General features: G+C 35.3%; 1 protein-coding gene across 1 annotated transcript; it reads left to right on the top strand.

Moving 5' to 3' along the window:
- Positions 1–596: 596 nt before the first annotated feature.
- Positions 597–19928, top strand: pomt2 (protein-O-mannosyltransferase 2). Its single transcript, XM_073826966.1, has 21 exons — positions 597–1094; positions 1172–1256; positions 1378–1482; positions 3182–3290; positions 3391–3499; positions 3588–3747; positions 4261–4367; positions 4982–5064; positions 5182–5291; positions 7745–7811; positions 7888–7948; positions 8054–8132; positions 9770–9921; positions 10014–10105; positions 10211–10287; positions 14919–14990; positions 15411–15470; positions 15557–15662; positions 15740–15880; positions 18739–18850; positions 19468–19928. Exons 1-21 carry the CDS (start codon positions 823–825, stop codon positions 19571–19573), a joined length of 2265 nt encoding a protein of 754 aa, XP_073683067.1. The 5' UTR covers positions 597–822; the 3' UTR covers positions 19574–19928.
- The last annotated feature ends 1084 nt before the right edge of the window (positions 19929–21012 follow it).

Here is a 21012-nt window from a genome sequence, read left to right on the forward strand (position 1 = left end):
TAAACTAAACCAGTAAGGGTTACGTTAAGCAAAAATGAGTTGATGACTGCACTACACATTAGGCCTATATTACTATGATACTTTGAGCTCGAACGTACTAAAATAACATGACTAATGATAAAAGCGAAGAAAAAAACAGCTGATTAGGCGGCTTTTAAATTTTTAAAGCAGCCCAAATTTTGTCTACCCGCCCAATGCGTTATTCTCCGGTCCAAGCCGATCAAAAGAAGCCCAATTGGGCGGAAACCCGCCCAATCTGGCAACACTGTCTCCAACTGGCATTGTTACTAGTAAAAATGCAATTACGACCAGTAACACTTAGTATATTTTAGGCTAAAACGGCTTGCCATACTAATTATCATAAACCTGAAAAGATTTTTCGTTAAAAATTAATAAAAATAAAACTGAAAACATAAAACGCATTTTTTATATTAGGCCCTCACAAATCTGTCTCAACGTGTCGTTTCGCACACATTTGATTTGTGAATCCCACACCAAACATTGAATTTCCTGTGGCCACATGTCCCTCTCCTGTCCAGCAGGTGACAGTAACGTGCAGACATTCCCAAAGTCTCCTAAACCAACAATCCAGACAGTTTATGGACATGCACAACAAACGTGAGCTGGAAAGCATTAGGATCCATGCACTAATGGGCAAAATAATTTCTCATTCAGCGACATGTCAACACGACCAGACTGCAAGGGTTTAAATCCTATAAGGATTAATGCTTTATTAATTAAATTGTGCGACTGAAGGAACTGTTTTTATAGTGCATTCGCTACTTAGATAATGATACATTGTCCTCATCAAGAAAGCTGCTAATGGACGGCAGACAGAAGGAGCATTACACTCAAAGACGAGACACATCAGCTGCCAGACACCGAAAAACATGCAAGACAAACGACGGGGCTGAGTGCTATTCCCAGCCGTCTAGTGAAGCTTCTAATGGGGCGAATAAAAGGTTCCCCAAACGAGGAGGACACCTCAGTTCTCCCTCTAAAGATGATCATATGCCAGTTTTTACTCTGGTTCTGGTGCTTGTCCTCTCTGTCTCTACACGCTTTTACAAAATCACTGAGCCTCCTCATGTATGGTGAGTATTAGATGTGTACAATTGTGATTGTAAACACTATCAATGCAGGATTAATAAACATTATGGTGCATTTGCAGTTGGGATGAGACACATTTCGGGAAAATGGGAAGCTATTATATTAACCGTACCTTCTTCTTTGATGTTCATCCACCACTTGGAAAGGTACGGGTTTCATTGCCTCTGTAGATTCCTGCTTGTTGTTATGTAAAATGAATTATTATGTCAGTTTTTGTGTAGTTTGTAGTGTGTGACTCAAAAGGATGCTTTTTCACTTCTTACTCAGATGCTGATCGGTCTTGCTGGATACCTGACAGGCTATGATGGGACCTTTCCCTTTATAAAACCAGGGGACAAATATGAGCATCACAACTACTGGGGGATGAGAGCGGTAAATCCCAGTTCATTTAATTCATATTGTTAAGACATAAGAATTTTAAGCAACATTTTCAATTAATTAGTTTTTTTTTTTCAATTGATTTTTAATGTAATTTCAATTAACATATTGCTTTTGCAATTTAAATAGATCTTTTAAATTGCAATAAATTGTATTTTGTGTTTGCATTTAAATTTTAAGCTAAAACTCTCAATCTATATATATACACTTGAACTCAAAAGTCTACATACACCTGGCAGAATCTGCAAAATGGTAGTTATTTTAGCAAAATAAGAAGGAAGTTATTTTTTTATTTAGTACTGACCAGGGGGGTGTTCCATAAAACAAGTTTACCAAATAAGTCAGGCTTATTTCAGTTAGTCTGACTTATTTTGAGCCAAATCAAGTGACAATAAGTGAGACTAACTGAAATAAGCCTGGCTTATTTGATAAACTTGTTTTATGGAACACCCCCCTGAATAAGATATTTCACGTAAAAGATGTTTACATTCAGTCCACAAGAGAAAATAACAGTTGAATTTATTAAAATACCTTGTTCAAAAGTTTACATACACTTGATTGTTTATACTGTGTTGTTGCCTAAATGATCCACAGCTGTTTTTTTTGTTTTTGTTTAGTGATAGTTGTTCATAAGTCCCTTGTTTGTCCTGAACTGTTCTTCAGAACAATTCTTCAGTTCCCAACAATTTTTGTTTTTGCATTTTTGTGTATTTCAACCGTTTCCGACAATCACCGTACTATCTTGAGAGCCATCTTTTCAAACTGAGGACAACCGAGGGACTCAAATGCAACTATTACAGAAGGTTCAAACACTCACTGATGCTTCAGAAGGAAACACGATGCATTTAGAGACGGGGGTGAAAACTTTTTGAATTTGAAGATCGGGGTAAATTTGACTTATTTTGTCTTCTGGGAAACATATAAGGATCTTCTGTGGCTTCTGAAGGGTAGTACTCAATGGAAAAAAAAAATATTTAGGCAAAATAAGAAAAATGTACACATTTTCATATTGTTCAAAAGTTTTTCATTTTTTCACCCCCGGCTCTTAATGCATTGTGTTTCCTTCTGAAGCATCAGTTAGCGTTTTAACCTTCTGTAATAGTTGCAAATGAGTTCCTCGGTTGTTCTCAGTGTGAGAAGATGGATCTCAAAATCACACAGTAATTTCTGGAAAGTGTTCAAATACACAAAAATGCTTAAAAAAACAAAGAATTTGTGGGATTTGAAGGGTTTTTCTGAATAACAGCAAAGACTGTTCAGGACCAACAAGGGACTCATGAACAACTATCACTAAACAAATAAAAAAACAGCTGTGAGTCTTATTATTTTCTTATGTCTTATTCAGGTCAGTACTAAATAAAAAATAACATGCATTTTGTATGATCCCTCTTATTTTGGTAAAATAATTAACATTTTGCAGATTCTGCAATGTGTGTGTACACTTTTGACTTCAACTGTATTGATATCAGTTTAATAATATAATATTTAAAAGTTTATTTTTCTCAAAATGTATTATATAATGGACAACTCACACCAAAATTCCAGTTTAACTATGCAACTCTAACTGAAAAATCAAAATAAATATGTAATATGTATTTCTACGGATGGTGCAATCGAAATCTACTTGGATCAAAAGTTGATGAATGAAAAGTTGATGAATTCCTTAATCCCTGTGATGAATTCCGTTATTTAGTTCTGTGCTGCTCTTGGTTCCTGTCTTCCACCTTTTGCCTTCCTTATTGTCCTGGAGCTGTCACGCTCTACACCAGCAGCGCTCATCGCAGCCTCTCTGCTTATCTTTGGTGAGTGTGGTAATGATCATCAACACAGAGCTGACCTGTCATCAAAGAGTGCATTATGCTGATGATCTAAATCTAAACCGACTGATCTATTTTACAACAGACACTGGCTGTATCACCCTATCTCAGTACATTCTCCTGGATCCCATTCTAATGTTTTTCATCATGGGCTCTGTTCTGTGCATGGTCAGATTCAACACACAGAGAGTTAGGTAAAGGAACCTGAAGCATCTCTTCATGCAGCTTTACGGTTTGAGCTTGTGTACCTAATATAGTACAAATTTTCTTTTTTGTCTCTAGGCCTTTCAGCTTCTCCTGGTGGTTCTGGCTGCTTCTGACAGGGGTCTGTCTCTCTGGGTCTCTGGGGGTCAAGTTTGTGGGGCTGTTCGTCATTCTCTTGGTGGGAATTAACACGGCGTTGGATCTGTGGAGGCTCCTTGGAGACATCAGCTTGTCTCTGGTATAAATGAGAACCAAGATAGAATATAGTCTCAAATAAATACACTGTTCAAAAGTTTGGGATCAGTAAGATTTTAAATGTTTTTGAAAGAAGTCTGTTCAACAAGACTGCATTTATTGTAATAAAAATACGGAACAAACAGTAATATTTTGTAATATTATTAGAATTTAAAATAACTGTTTACTATATGAATATTTTATAAAATGTAATTTGCAGTTAGTAATCTATTCTTCGGTGTCACATGATCCTTCAGAAATCATTCTAATATGCTTATTTGCATATTTTTGTTAATTTATCATTATTAATGGCGTAAACAGTGCTGCTTAATATTTTTGTGGAAACCATGAGGCTTAGAATTTTTAACGAACAGAATTTATTAGAAATCTTTTGTAACAATGTAAAATTCTTGATCAGTTTAATGCATCCTTGCTGAAAGAAAAAACTCACTGACTTCAGACTTTCAAACATTACTGTATGTTGTGGTTAAAAAAATATCTTTTTTTTGTTTACTAGGTGGATTTTTGGAAGCACCTATCAGCTCGAGTTTTCGGGTTGATAATGCTCCCGTTGTTCCTGTACACTACAATATTTGCCGTCCACTTCATTGTCTTAAACAGAAGGTATGTTTGAGCTAATAATAATATTCTGTTCTATAATTAAAGGTGACCTATTATGCTCTTTTTTAACAATGATTTTTTTATGTAATATATGTCTCAGGTGTCTCCAGAATTTGTCTGTCAAGTTTCAGCCCCACAGATGATTTATTATATAATTTTGAAAATGACTCTTTTGAGTGGAAGCGCAAACACGCTGTTTTCATGCATGACTTTTTAAATGCAAATGAGCTGCTGCTCCCTGCCCCATTTTTCAGAATAGGGCTGTGCCTTTACAGCTCGTAACTCAGATACTTTGCTAAAAAACATCTGTTGGGTTTTCATTATCATGTCTATCACACTGAAATCATGTGTTTTAAACCATATTAGTTTAGCCTTCTGATATAGGGTTTTCTGATCGACACAATTTCTGATTTTTTTCACAAGCTTATAGAGAAAGGCTTACCCAAAAAAAGTGGTTCTTTTTAACATTTTCTGGGTTGGTAGATGGACCAGGGACCCATTTATAGCACTTAAACACAAAAAAGTCACATTTTCATGATATGTCACCTTTAAAGCAGTTAATTGGTCATTAATGCAATAAAATAAAATGCTAAAGCTTTGTTCTGTTTGATACATAGCGGCCCTGGGGATGGTTTCTTCAGCTCTGCTTTCCAGTCTCGCTTGATTAGAAACAATCTGCACAACGCCTCTATGCCAGAGTGTGAGAAACAACTTGAGCTCAATATTTGTTATGTTTAATGCTCATGTTTCTTTTTTTACTTTAATAACATATTAGAATATTTGACAATATCCTAACTTGTACCCTACCTCCAAACAGATCTGGCATATGGCTCTGTCATAACCGTGAAAAATCTGCGGATAGCTGGAGGCTATCTGCACTCTCACTGGCACCTTTACCCAGAAGGCATTGGAGCTCACCAGCAGCAGGTCAGTTTACCCCATAGACTGTAAAAAATATGGACGTAGTATCCGTGACGTCACCCGTAGGATTCTGAAGCGCTATTTTGAAGCCTATAGTGGGCGGGAGTCGGCCGTCGCCATCTTGGAATCGCGTCACCACGCGTCACTCCCGGATAATCAAAAATGGGCAAAAAGGCGGGACGTGGGTTGAGCTTGTTGCTGAAACCACGCCCGCCTAGCGCGACAGTGGTGACAGCAGCGGCAATCCCCCTGTCACTCAAGTGACCACGCCCTTAATTATGCAGAACTTTAAGGCTTAATATAACTTAAACGGATGAGTTATAAAAAAATTCACCCCCCTCACAGTTGACATGAAGGGCAAAACTAGCTATATAGACCAAAACCATTTTTTGAACCAGGCTGTAAACATACTTTTTTCTGTTGTAAAGTTGGGCATTTTAACATGGGGAGTCAATGGGACTGACTCCCTTCTGCAGCCAGTCTCTAGCGGCCAGTCGATGAAATGCAGTTTAAGTCACTTCCGTGTTGGTTTCAATAGAGAGAGCGGGAGGTTGCCCCTTGGTTTACCCTCATTTGCTTTTAACAGAGAGTTAGACAACAGTACTACAGTCACATTATCTGGAAGATTTCAGGTTGGAAAACTAATCTGTAATTCTTATTTTGGTTCTGAATCTCTAATTACACTATCGGGTCATTCTGTATCAAATCAACCACATTTCAGAAACTTCCACGACTCAACTTTTTAATTTTGCTAATATTTTTAACAGAAGAAAGATAAACATGTATAGTGATTAAAGCCAAAATAATAAATGTCATGGATGAATATTTACTGAGTAATCCAGTAATTTGTAGAGGGGGGTCAAAATGGCAATTTTCACTTGAGATTCAGAGCCAAATAACAGGGGTGTAAAAACAACTTCAGAAAGATGGCAGCAACATAATGTTATGTTTACACAGAGATTGGTAGGTCTGTTAGTACATTCCTTTGACTTAAGCAATCTTTGTTGGATTATCTACCAATGGTGACTATTCAAAAAAAGAGAAACAAAGTTTGCATGCCTGTAACTCAAGAAATATTACAGATATCTTAATACCCTTTTAGATATTGGGTCTTAGCAAACTTTCCTTTTGACATATTAATTGGTTCAGTTCCTGAGATACTGTAATTTCAATATGGCTCCAGGAGCCTAAATCGTTTCATATTAAGATTAACTTTAATACTTCTTGAGTTACAGCCACACAAATTTTAGAAAAAGAATATTTAGGACATTTAAACAGGTATGTCCTATACAATTCTTTTGATATTTTGAAACGTGATACAATTCTAATTTCAAGATTTATTTAAACTTCAGACATTGTTCTTTAAATAAAATAAGTATCGGCTGTATATAAAGTGACCAACATTTGGTTTTCAACCACTGAAAATGATTATATAATCATTTTTGATTATATAATATAATAATATATAATATAATAATATACATATGGAGCATGATTGAGATCCCCATATCTCTAGGACTGAACGATGTAGGACCTTGAAAATTAAGATTCCAAAAGAAAAGTTTATTAAGAACTAGAATGTAAAATAATATTGCCATATCTTTAATACTTCTTGAGTTATTTGCATGCAAACATTGGAAAGATACTATTTATGGCACTCAGACAGGTATGTTCAATTCACTTGTCAGACAGTAGGAAATGAGATACATTTTTGGTTTCAACATTATTTGTTCTTCAGACTTTCCGCTTTAAAAGAAAAGAAGCATCATATTTGTGCAAAGTGACCACATTTGGTTTATGACCACTGAAAATGTGTACATTTGAACAATACTCCTGGAGCCTTATTGAAATTACATTATGTCTGGAACCGAACCATATAGGGCATTAAAAATAAAGATGTCAAAAGAAAAGTTTGTTAAGACTCAATATCTAAAAGGGCATTACGATATCTTCAAGACTTCTTGAGTTACAAGCATGCAAACTTTGGAGAAAAACTTAAAGTGCTGTTTCCCTATTTTTGAATGGTCACCAGTGGCACATAAAGCAACATTTTACTAACAGACTTACCAATGTCTGTGTAAAAATAACATTATAATGCTTTCCTCTTTCTGAAGCCATTTTAACCCCCTGTAATGGCTATAAATCCAAGGTGAAAATTTTGACCCACCTTTACAAAATAGTGGATTACTTAGTAAATATTCATCCATGACATTTAATATTTTGGCTTTCTTCGGAAAAAATATTAGCAAAATCCAAAGGGACTTCTAGATAAATTACATTTTAAAATATAATATAAATTGTAATAATATCTCACACTGTCAGTTTTTACTTAATTAAATGCATCCTTGGTAAGCACAGATGTGGCTTACATTTAGTATTTATTCTGCTCTGTGATGCGTTTCTAAAGAATGATAAATCATATTTCTGTCTTAATCTGTTTTGCATCTTACCTCATGTAGGTTACAGCCTATTTGCACAAAGATTATAACAACCTGTGGTTGGTCAAGAGACCGGACAACTCTGACGGTGAGTTCTTATGCACATTTGCTTTATATTTCTAGTTACGCTGCACAAAAATCAATAACTTCTGTGGTCTACTAAGATCTCACAGGGCCACCAGAACTGGTCCGACATGGTGACATCATTAGACTGGAACACAAAGAGTATGTATCAGGTCTTTGTAAAAGTAACATAATAACACTACAAAAGAATGATGTGAACTGTTGTGAACTTGATGTGAACGGTGCACACCTCATTTTCTCTGTCAGAACTACAAGAAATCTTCATAGTCATTTCCATGAAGCTCCACTGACCAAAAAACACCTGCAGGTCACAGGTTACGGCATTGTGAGTACTATATATTTTTTTTTTCACTAGATGTTACCATTCATGTATTATAATGTATTGGTATTATTATAGAAACTATGTTCCACTATCAGTTGAGTAGGTGGGTTTGTGTTCTCTCAGCTTAATAGATTCATCTTAGTTTTTATTTTCAGATTGTATCATTGCTAGCAAAAAGATGACCTTGTACTTCTAGATAACCACAAACTTCTGCACAACTTTAAAGAAGTTCACTTTCAGAACACAAATGTACAGATAATTTACTCACCCCCTTGTCATCTAAGATGTTCATGTCTTTCTTTCCTCAGCCGTAAAGAAATTATGTTTTTTGAGGAAAACGTTTCAGGATTTTTCTAAATATTGGACTTCTATGGTGCCCCTGAGTTTGAACTTCCAAAATGTAGTTTAAATGCAGCTTTAGAGGGCTCTAAACGATCCCAGCCAATGAAGAAGGGTCTTATCTAATAAAATGATCAGTTAAAGGGATAGTTCACCCAAAAATGAAAATTTGATGTTTATCTGCCAACCCCCAGGGCATCCAAGATGTAGGTGACTTTGTTTCTTCGGTAGAACACAAACGAAGATTTTTAACTCTGTTGCAGTCTGTCAGTCATATAATGGCAGTCAATGGTTACCAAATCTTTAAGAGCCAAAAAAAACAAACAGAGACAAAACCAAATTAAACCCTGTGGCTTGTGACGATACATTGAGGTCTTAAGACACAAAGCTATCAGTCTGTGCAAAAAACTGAACAGTATTTATATCATTTACCTTTGATCCATTGCAACATTTTACTGTCCTGAGCGCAAAGATCGTAAAGATTTGGTAACCATTGACTGCCATTATATGACTGACAGACTGCAACGGTTTGAGTTAAATATCTTAGTTTCTGTTCTATTGAAGAAACACAGTCACCTACATCTTGGATGCCCTGGGGGTAAGCAGATAAACATCAAATTTTAATTTTTAGGTGAACTATCCCTTTAATTTCAAAAAAAAAAAAAAAGAAATTATTCCGGTTCAAGACAGTTAGGGTATGTCAAAAAACTCCCATCTCATTTTCTCCTCCAACTTCAAAATCAGCCTACATTGCTGCAGAAGTACTAACTCAGTATTTACAAAAAAAAAACATGCAAAGAAAATCAAATATTTTTACAATAAAGGTAAAAATAGCGATGTAGGATGATTTTGAATTTGGAGAAGAAAATGAGATGAGTTTTTCGACATACCCTAACTGTCATGAACCGGAATACATAGAGTTCACACAGAGCTAGACAAGGCAAGCATTTGAGGTTAAAAGACCAGAAAATAACTGGTCGTTTTACTAGATAAGACCCTTCTTCCTCGGCTGGGATCATTTAGAGCCCTTTGAAGTTGCAATTAAACTGCATTTTGGAAGTTCAAACTCGGGGGCACCATAGAAGTCCACTATATGGAGAGAAATCCTGAAATGTTTTCCTCAAAAAACATAATTTCTTTACAACTGAAAAAAGAAAGACATGAACATCTTGGATGACAAGGGGGTGAGTAAATGATCTGTAAATGTTTGTTCTGGAAGTAAACTTGAATGTCGATCATTTTTGATAAGTTCAAATACAGTAGCATCACATATTCTACACAATAATGGCTTGTCATTTCAGAACGGAAGTGGAGACATGAATGACTTGTGGCAGGTGGAGGTGTGTGGAGGGAAGAAAGGAGATCCGGTAAAGGTGCTACGTAGTAAAGTGCGTTTTCTCCATCGCTCCACAGGCTGTGTGCTCTGCTCCTCTGGAAAGACCCTTCCCAAATGGTGAGAGCATTCATTCAGCAAAAATCTTAGATCTGGTCTGTAGTATATAGTGCACAGAAAATCATTTTGAACTGGATTTTACCTTTCTACAGGGGATGGGAACAAGTGGAGGTCACATGTAGCCCATATGTGAAAGGAACCCCCAACACACAGTGGAACATAGAGGATCACATCAACCCTAAACGTATGTTCATATAGCTACTTTTTTTTAAAATATGAAAATAGCCATAAATGTTTCATCAGATGGGTTTTATTTAGCTGTTTGTGCAACATCTTTCTTTGTTTTCAGTGCCCAACATCAGTCTTTCAGTGCTCAAACCAACTTTCCTGGAGATCCTCTGGGAGTCTCATATTGTGATGATCAGGGTAAGATTCACCCAAAGGAAAATGTACCCCTTAAAATGCTTTGGAATGGTTCATGAATTAAAGTAAAGTTGAAGTCAGAAGTTTGCAGTATCTGCAAAATGTTAATTATTTTACTGAAATAAGAGCTGACCTGAATAAGATATTTTGAAGATCGGGGTAAATTTAACTTATTTTGTATTCTGGGAAACATATAAGTATCCTTTGTAGCTTTGTTAGGACAGTACTAAATGGAAAAAAAATTAGATATTTAGACAAAATAAGAAAAATTTCAATCTTCATTCTGTTCAAAAGTTTTCACCCCCAGCTCTTAATACATTGTTTTTCCTTCTGAAGCATATCAAAATCATAGTCATTGTTGGAAAGGGTTCAAATGCTGAAAAAACAAAGATTTTGTGGGATCTAAAGGATTTTTCTGAAAAACAGCGGACAGTTTAACTGTTCAGGACAAACAAGGAACTCATGAACAGCTATCACCAAACAAAACAAACAACAACAAAGAAAAACAGCTGTAGATCATTCAGGTAACAACACAGTATTAAGAATCAAGTGTATGTAAAATTTTGAACAGGGTAATTTTTATAAATCCAGCTATTATTTCTTGTGTGGCCAATATGTTAACATATTTAAAGGTCCCGTATTGTACACATTTCTGGAGGTTTATTTTAGTTGTTGATGTCCTTAAGAATATATATTTGCGGTATAATTCCATCTATCCAGAGTCTATCCATCTCAATATATTTTTACAGCTCCTTTTTTAGGAGCTCTGTCAAAAACAGGTCGATTTTGGCCCATCTAATTAATATTCATGAGCCTCTCTTCTGATTGGCCTGTTGTTTTCTGAGTGACGCACAGCCAGGCCAACCACAGTTAACTACGGTCATGTATGCTTTAGCCGAGCCCAGAGCCATAGAGAGAGCCTAGCCTGCTGATACTCAACAGGATATTTCAGAATGATCATTAATGTTTTTTCTTTTTCAAACACCGAATGCAGTAAGCTACATAACTGTTGCTTTAGTAAAGCCCCTTTCACAATGCGCACTGATTCTGGAAAATTACGGGAACGAGCGCTGTGTGAACAAAAGCCAGAACCATAAAGGCAGTGTTGTAGTGATGATGCACGTTATCATGCGACTCTTCACGATGAAAAAATACGTGCAAAGTGGAATGAAGCGGCGATCGGGCAGAGCCAGCTCCTCACTATCAGCGCTGAAGCACAGTTTGTTCAGGTTAGTTTCAGTTTAGTGAAACCTAGGCGTCGCATTACATCTCACATCCAAAGGTCACATGTCTTTATGGGTTGTGTGTATAGCACGCACAGATTCCGGAAAACAACTGTGAATGAACCAAATCAAACAACTCCGGAACAAATCATGGGACACATTATGCGTGTATCGGTTTTGCCGATTAATCGGCACCGATAGTTGATTGGCCGAACTATCGGTTATCGGCAAAAAACCCTTGCCGATAGTTTTTCCGGGTTGCGTTCTTTGCTGAAGCACTCATGCTCCGCTGTCTTAGAGTAGAGGTTAAGCCCCAGACCAATGTTTAATGTCAGGATTGTTACCATATATTTGTATTGATTTATAGTCATATTTTTAGCCAGCAAAGTTGTAGATTTAAAGATGCGATGTGACAAAGCAAACTGTTCATTCAGCCGAAAGAATCCTGCGAGTCACAGCACGCCATAGTTTTACATTACACCATATCTGTCCAAAATCATTGTTAATGTTCATAAAGACTTGACCCTGGGCTGTAAGATTGAGTATTGTGCATTTCAGCAAAATATTTGTATTTCTGTAGCGCTAATAATGTCTGTATGGTTTATATAGAACTATAATTTATGTTTTAGCCTTTTCTTCAGGCCCTTAAAGCATAGGCTTGCATCTTGTTACGCACTTCATTTCACAATGCCATTTTCCTGTTCTTATTCGATTTTAATAACTCTGATCAACAAAAATGTATATTAGAAATTAAGATAAAAATTATATAAAACGAAATTCGTTTAAAGAGGGATTTTCCACAAATAAAAACGTACGAAGTGGTCAAAAATTGTGTCTGACCTTCTCAATTCTCCCGGCGTATTTTGTCCTATTCATACCACGTCCGACATTTACAAATAACACAAACTTCTTTCGTAATTAATATATTAAACTGAAACAAAACACAAACAAATAATATTTAAACATAAATGTAAAACAGAAAAGACATTGTTTCTTAAATGGCTGCAATTAACGATATAGATCGCACTTTCTCTTTCCGTTTAATCTGTCGACTAACCTTTGCTGTTTTTTTTTTTTTTATCTTTCTGGAGGTAAACATTTGCCCGTTTGGTGATTAAATAAACTGTTTTAGATTTCTGCTTGAACTACACGCGACGCGTTTTGTGTGTCTGTGAGAGAGATACCTGCGAGTTGTCCGCGCAAAGCAGCGCTGCACTTTTGTCCGGTTGAGCTTGTGTTTTTCCCGCACATGGCACGTGTGCGCGCCAGAAACGCGGCAGGCTTCGTTGCACAGAATTTGCACTTTGAGCTACGTGTGCATTGTTTGACAGTGTGAGCTTTCAATCGCAGTGTTTTACTTTAGATATGCCTTCATTTCTGCTGTTTGTAATGCAGTACTATTAGATGCACTAAACTCGCGCACTGACGGACTTTCACTTTCTCTTTGTGTTTGTTCGTCTTAAAAAGCTTGTTTGCAGATGAGGTTAAATGCACATGGATTTTCGAATACTTTCGATGTACACACAGTCAGCTATGTTTTCAGAGCAGGACAAAACATCTGATACATCGAAATAAATCTGTGCATTCGTTTGAATGCAACCGGTTAAAGCAGCGACTGTCTGTGATCTCATCAGTAATAATCAAACGAAAAAGAAAAAACAATAACTATTTTCTGTAAACTTGCCGACACTTAAAGAACTCTTATTTTAAATAAGTAAATGTTAAAAAAGTAGCCTGCTTATATAATAAAAAATAAATAAAGTAATTTTTGCACAAAATAAATTTTATATAAAATTTATATGAAAATGGTGCCATGGGCATTGAAAACTGAGAATGTGACGCATGGTTATATTTAGGTGATATTGAAAATCGTAATTAAATTGAATCTTAATTTTAAGATGGCAAATATAAACAAAAAGCATAGAACCTGCAATTTTACATATTGTTAAAATGTAAAGATGACAATGAGCCCATTTGAAACATCAACTAAGATTAATGAAAGCTGTAGAATAGAAGTGTTGTTCCTTGTTAGAGTCTGTTAATTTCAACATTTACTGATATTTTATTAACATTAATGAACTATGAAATAACTTTAATGATCAATATATAATAAATAATATTTTTACTCATTTACAAAGTATGGTTTAGTATTTAAAAAAAAATAGTACATCGCTATTTTAAATGCTGTTCAGTATCCATTTTCAAAAACTATCGGTTAATTAATCGGTATCGGCCAGTGTGGTCCAACCTAGCTATCGGTATCGGTAAAAACCAATATCGGTCGACCTCTAGTATTTACCGCAATCGCTGTGTGAAAGAGGCTGAAGTTGACGTGCCAGTGGTCTCTTATATTCACGTTGTTCGGAAGCCTGTGCAATGATGTAGTTTCGACATCTATGGACTGAACAGGGTTTTCTCGACTTGTTTTCGTGTTGTTGTTGCTTAGCAATGTTATGGACACGATATTGTCTGGGGGTTTGACAAAAGGAGGGTGGGATGGTGGTTGGCGCTCGGGGCGGTGACTGAGTAGATCGGACGTCACATCTGTACGGAAGTCACAGTGGCTCGTGAAAATTAACAGCTACTTTAAGCAGGCTGTGTGCAGTTTACTGTGGATTGACTGTTTTGAAACTTATATGGTAGTTACATAGCCCCTAGACCTCAGTTATCATGAAAAAAGCCAGGAAATTTCGATTTTGACAATATGGGACCTTTAAAGGAACCATATGTAGGATTGTGGCCAAAACTGGTACTGCAATCACTTTCCAAATACTGTAGAACGGTGTATCCTCTCCCCCTCCCCCCTGACTCCAGGTTGCCAGCTAAGCTGCAGGATCCGTTTTCAGCCGTCTCCATCTTTCAAAGGCATCTCCTATACAAATCCTTGTTTTATTTCGGACTTTGTCACGACGTATTTCGGATTCATAACAATGTCTTTTAGGTTTCTTAACGTTATACATGTTTTATCCGACACGTTCGTAGCTGCAGCTGTAACTAGAGCAGAGCTGGCAACCCGGATGACGAAACTCTACTGACTTAGTTATTAGTAGATAGCTGGAGGGTGGAGCCTCAGACCAAAACACAAAATGACAACAATAACATCAGTTGTGGGCTGCAACTGTCACTTTTAAATGACAATATCCTGGCCGGACCACTGTTATCAGTGATATAAGTATTTGAAATGAACATGATTTCTTAATGTCTAGTGACATGTCAGGGCCATTTTATGATTAACTGAAATAAATTTCTTACATACAGTTCCTTTAATGTAAAATACCTTATTCAGGTTAGTACTAAATAAAAAATACCATGCATTTTGTATGATCCCTCTTATTTTGGTGAAATAATTAACATTTTGCAGATTCAACTGTATATGGGTTTAAGTTTAGTAAAACTTGTATTTTTGTTCAGGGAAACAGTGGTTTGAAGCCCAAAGACAATGAGATGAACTCTAAGCCATGGCACTGGCCCATCAACTATCAGGTATGTTGTGTAAAAAGTGTTATACAGTAAAAAAAAAAACTATTTAGAAAGTGTGTTATAGACCAATTTGAAGCTTGCAACTGTGCATGCATTGTGCCGGCTGAAAAACGCTGGTAACAAATGACTCCACCCACAAAAAAAGTGTCATCACTGTTTGCAAACACCGAAACTGGTCTGTTTTAGTGTTATATTATTTCTATCATATTAAAATAGTTAATAATTTAGAATAAGTTTTTATTTCTAAGCTTTTTTACATTTATGTCTAATTATTTTTATAATTTTATTTTTATTCTGAAAATGTCTAATGAAATGTTTTAACTTCATTTATTTCTTATTGTGTTATTAAAAATTTAGTTAACACTAACAAAGCTGTTTTGAAGGTCCACATCTATTGCAGTACTATCTCATTATTCATAATAGGGTTTGAGGTTTTCTGGAGTGAATGAGACCGAGTACCGAGTTTATCTTCTCGGGAACCCTGTAAGTGTCTCTGACTTTTTTTCAATGCTCTCTGTTTCCAAAGATCTCTTATCGTATCATTACTGAAGATCACATTTCATCCTCAGGTCATCTGGTGGCTGAATCTCTTGACTCTGGCTCTGTTTGTTTTAATGCTGACTGTGGCGTCTTTAGCAACACAAAGAGGAGTAAAGATGGAGGGAATGAGGAAAGGTAAGCAGCACTATATTGTGCACTATATAAAAAGAGCCAATCACAAACAATATAAAACGGCTGATGTTGTCTTTCAGCACACTGTCATACTCTCATGGAGGGTGGTGGGATGCTGCTTTTGGGTTGGCTCTTACACTACCTCCCCTTCTACATCATGGGTCGCATACTCTACTACCACCATTACTTTCCTGCCATGTTGTTCAGCAGTATGCTCACAGGTACAACAGCAAACCAGATTACCAAAATCATCCTCTATTCAAAGATACTCTTACCAAACTGTTTTCTACGGACTAGAATTTTCCAGTGCATTTGACCACGAGGTTATGCTGCACCAGAGTTGTCATCTTGTAATTACAATAGTGTTAAAGGGATAGTTCACTCAAAAATGAACATTTGTTAAAAATTTAATCACCCTCAGTCAGTGTTGTTTTCGTCGACGATGACGATGACGAAATCATTTCGTTGACTCCACTTTTTTTCATGACGATAACGAGACGATGACGAGATAAAAATGGCTCGTTGATGACTAAAACATGACGAGACGTGTGTGAGTTTTCGTTGAGGAGACGAGAATAGACGAAAATGTTAGTGGGTGGTCCGTCAGACGTTTAAAATGCATGACATTTCTGCTTATTGTGCATGCCAATCAAAACCTAAAAATATCTGCCGCTATGGCAAGCCGTTTTAGCATTAAATACTCTTTGCCATACTACTATGGCAAGCCGTTTTAGCATTCCATCCTTGTTTGTCTTTTATGTTTTAAAACATTCCTTCATTATTGTAATTATTGGTAAAAATAGTCGATCCGGAAGCGCACATTGTGTTGAACTATAGATCTGCTATTTTCAGAACTTACTGTATAAGTGACACTACTACTACCAACAGCAAAATACTTACTGACCTACATTAATTTGTTAAAAGTCTACTTTTTCCCCCTTTTTTGACTAAAACTAGACCAAAACCTTCTTGACTTTTCGTCGACTAAAATTGGACTAAAACTAATAACCATTTTAGTTAGGGCTGGGCGATTAATCGAAAAATAATCGAAATCGACATTCAGAACCTATAATCGTTAAAATTTTTCCAGGAAGATTATTTCAATTACTTTCCCTTTAAAAAACACAAGCGCTCCGTTCCGTTATTCCGCCGACATGTCGATGGAGAGCTTAAACAGTATTCATACAGTAAAAAGTATTTACAGGATATACAAGGGTAATTTTATTTAGAGGAGATACTGCTTATTTTCTACTTTTAATATGAAAAACATTGAAAATTATTTATTTTGTTTCCAATAGTGCAAGTTATTTATTTTCACTAATTTAAGAAAAATGTGACTTTTCGTTTTAAGCAATGCTTGCTTTAATTTCAGTTGTTCAACATTGATGTTCAATTAATAATCATAGATCAATTTCAATTATTTCAATTATTTTAAAATCAAGTAATGCACCCTTCATCCAAAAATCTCTCGCTTGTAATATGTGAACATATTTACTGTACAAAACTTGTCAGTGAACTATGAGGGCAAAAAAATAATTATTATATAAATATAATTAAATATAATTTTATTAATAAATAAAATAATCGTTCATTAATCGTAATCGGGTTAAAATGTTCAATTAATCGAGATTTTGATTCTAAGCCAAATTGCCCAGCCCTAATTTTAGTCCATAAGACTAAGACTAAATCTAAGATGGTTGTCAAAAACAACACTGCCCTCAGTCCACCCAAGATATAGATTTGGAGAAATTTACACTGGCATTGCATCATTTGTTCACCAGTGGATCATCTGTCGGGAATGGGTACCATCAGAGTGAGTCCACTCCAAACTGCTGATAAAAACATTGTTTAGAACGGGTTTCGCTTGCTTAATCTGTGCGTATTTCTCTCTTGATTAGGACAAGATTACTTTTTTATTAGAAAAAGCAATGTTATGGATAGAGGACTTGTGTTTTAGTTGGAAGTTGTAATGGTTTAAAATTAAAAAGATCTTAAAGGAATAGTTCACCTAAAAAAAAATAACCCATGATTTACTCACACTCAAGCTATCCCAGGTGTCTTAAGACTTTCTTCTTTCAGACAAAATACAGTTATATAATGGTAGTGAATGGCTGTTGAGTTTTGAAGTCCAATAAAGTGCATTTATCATAAAAATTACTCCAAACACTTCCAGGGGTTAATAAAGGCTTTCTGAAGTGAATCGATGCTTTATGTAAGAAAAATATCCATATTTAAAACTATAAACTGTGATCACAAATGCTGGAGTGCAGTGAAGAGAGCAAAACAAAGCACAGGTCACAAATAAGAAGTACAAAATGAGGGTTTTAAAAAAAAAAAAAAAAAAAAAAAATGTTGGAGGATTTTGATGTAAGCCAAGAAGAGACTAGTTTTCAATTGTTTAGTTTTCAGTCCTCACCGGAGTTTTTGCCTATGTCATCCGATTACAGTTTATAAAGTTTTAAATATGGATATTTTTCTTACACAAACGCATAGTCGCTTCAGGAGGCCTTTATTAACCCCCCAGAGCTGTGTGGAGAACTTTTTATGATGGATGGATGCACTTAATTGGACTCAACAGCCATAAAATCAACAGCCATTCACTGCCACACTGCAAAAAAATGCTTTTCTTACTTAGATTTTTTGTCGTTTCCAGCCAAAATATCTAAAAATTCTTACATTTTTACTCATTTTCTAGATGAGTAAAAATTATTGTCTTGTTTTCAGAAGAAAACAAGTCAAATTTAAGTGTGTTTTTGTTTGAAACAAGCAAAATTATCTGCCAATGAGGTAAAAAAAAAAAAAATCTAAGTTTTGCAGTGCATTTATAAAGCTTGGAAGAGCCAGGACATTTTTGGAATATATCTCCAACTGTGTATGTTGTAATTAAAATTTTTGGGTGCTTCGCAAGACATTAATTGATAGACTCTATTTGTGTGGATTACTAGTGAGTTATTGTTTTTATCAGTTATTTGGACTCTTATGTGGACGGCACCCATTCTCTGCAAAGGACCCATTAGTAAGCAAAAAAACAAACAAAAAAACATTAAACTCTAACATTTAATTATCTTCTTTATTTAAGGTATAACTCTAGACATCCTTCTCCAGAATTTACAGCTTCTCTTTAGTTCGTCCATATCCCATTATCTTGTGAGGGGAGGCCAATTTATACTTCTGTTAGGGTTCATCTACAGGTAAGGCTCTACAGTCACTTTTATGCTTTCATTATTTTTAATTCTTTACATCTCTTACTGGAAATTAATAAAGTATATTAGTTTTATCTAATCCTGAAATTGTGCATTTTGTACAAATGTTCTAATGTGTTTGTTTAGGTCACAAATTCAGGCATTTCTAATATGTGACCCTGGACCACAAAACCAGCCTTAAGTCGCTGGGGTATATTTGTAGCAATAGGGTCAAAATTATTGTTTTTTCTTTTATGCCAAAAATCACTAGGAAATTAAGTAAAGATCATGCTCCATGAAGATTTTTTGTAAAATTCCTACTGTAAATATATCAAAATGTAATTTTTGATTAGTAATATGCATTGTTAAGAACTTAATTTGGACAACTTTAAAGGTGATTTTCTCAGTATTTTGATTTTTTTTGCACCCTCAGATTCCAGATTTTCAAATAGATGTATCTCGGCCAAATATTGTCCTATCATAACAAACCATACATCAATAGAAAGCTTATTTATTGAATTTTCATATGATGTATACATCTCAGTTTTGTAAAATTTAACCTTATGACTGGTTTTGTGGTCCAGGGTCACATATTAATCTCACACTTAATTTTTTACTTGTTTCAGCTTTTATCTCTTCCACCCTCTCTCCTATGGCATGAGGGGGCCACTGGCGCATGACCCTACCTCCTCCATGGCTGGCCTCAGGTGGATGGAGTCCTGGGAATTTTAGACAATTTTGAAGTGTCCGAGACTTCATAAAGCGTTTTTAACCATTTCAGTTGTTACATGTTGGCTCATTTCATTGTGGAAGGACAGCCTTTACTATGCTTTTAGGCTGTGATGAAACTTTTTTAAATAGTATTTTAAAGTTACAGTGTTTTACAGTCATGTATTTTACATTAAAGTTGGATGGTGTTAAGCTGCTGTATTTAGACTGAATTCAATGACAGAAGTAATAAAGTGCCTTTCCGATTTCAAATTTGAAGACACTGATGTATAAAATATCCACTCCTTCAGTTGTTTTGTACATTCAATTTGTTTCTATAAACTCCATTTATAAATCACAATAAAGTGGCTTTGTTCTAGCCACTGTTTTTAAGTGCCTTTATTCATATTTTTTAACAGATACTGATATCTGTTGATATTCTCCCACCATCTCAAACAGCTTTGCAATGTCTGGTCCTTTTCTGACAATCTCTAAATTTGACCTATAAAGTGATATTTGGGATAACTTCAATATTAACTTTATGCACTGAAATGTTGCTAAAGCATAATGGTCTATTCGTAAAAATGACTTTTCACTGTATTCATTAGCATTTCAAGTTATTTAGTTGTATTTTCTGAAATATAGCCTATTTTAACTTTAAGTTTATTTAAAATAGTAATTAGTTTTATTAAGACGAAACACTGCAGGTGAATAGGGTAAAAAAAAAACTAATATTTATCACCTTACTCAGTTGATTGATTACATTGATAATTGCAAAAAAAATTTGTATTACAAGTTTTCTAAAATGTTTGGTTTAAATATGTAAATGAGGCATTATTTAATTAAATATGTGCTAATTTGCATACATTTCTAGTACAAAAATCTAAACACTGGATGAAGTTTTAAATTCTTGTTTATTTTTTTTGACATAGAGTCAAAAGTTTTACAGAGGGAATTTTGGGTATCTCATTTTGTCATGCCATAATTTAGAAAAAAACTTAGAACAGACAGGAAAAACTCTATTTTTTACCATTTTGGGGGGAATAAAATGTATCAAATCAACAAATTATATATGAACAAATCCCTCTGTAAAAAACTTCAGGAATAAAAATATAATGTTTGTGTGTGAGTGTTACTAAAGTGGAGATTTATGGCTCATTGTAGAAAAAAAAAACTCATTTTGGGAAAACGGCCTTTAAAAAAAGCATTTTACTTTAAATAGATAAAGTGCTTTAAAAGAAACACTTAACAGTGTTTTAGGATGTTTTCTTTCCACCAGTCTGAAAAAACACTTTATGTAAAGACAAAAAGCCTAAAATCTCAAACTTGATAGGTGCACGAAAAAACTGCGTTTTTAATAAACACCCCGGTAAAAAAATAACGTTACTTCTCAAGTGAGCTGAAACTCCTGTGTTATGTTGCGACATCAGCGAAAGAGGGCGGGGCTACGGGCAGCCACGGCC

This window comes from Garra rufa, chromosome 21 (assembly GCF_049309525.1).
Source record: "Garra rufa chromosome 21, GarRuf1.0, whole genome shotgun sequence".
NCBI lineage: Eukaryota > Metazoa > Chordata > Actinopteri > Cypriniformes > Cyprinidae > Garra > Garra rufa.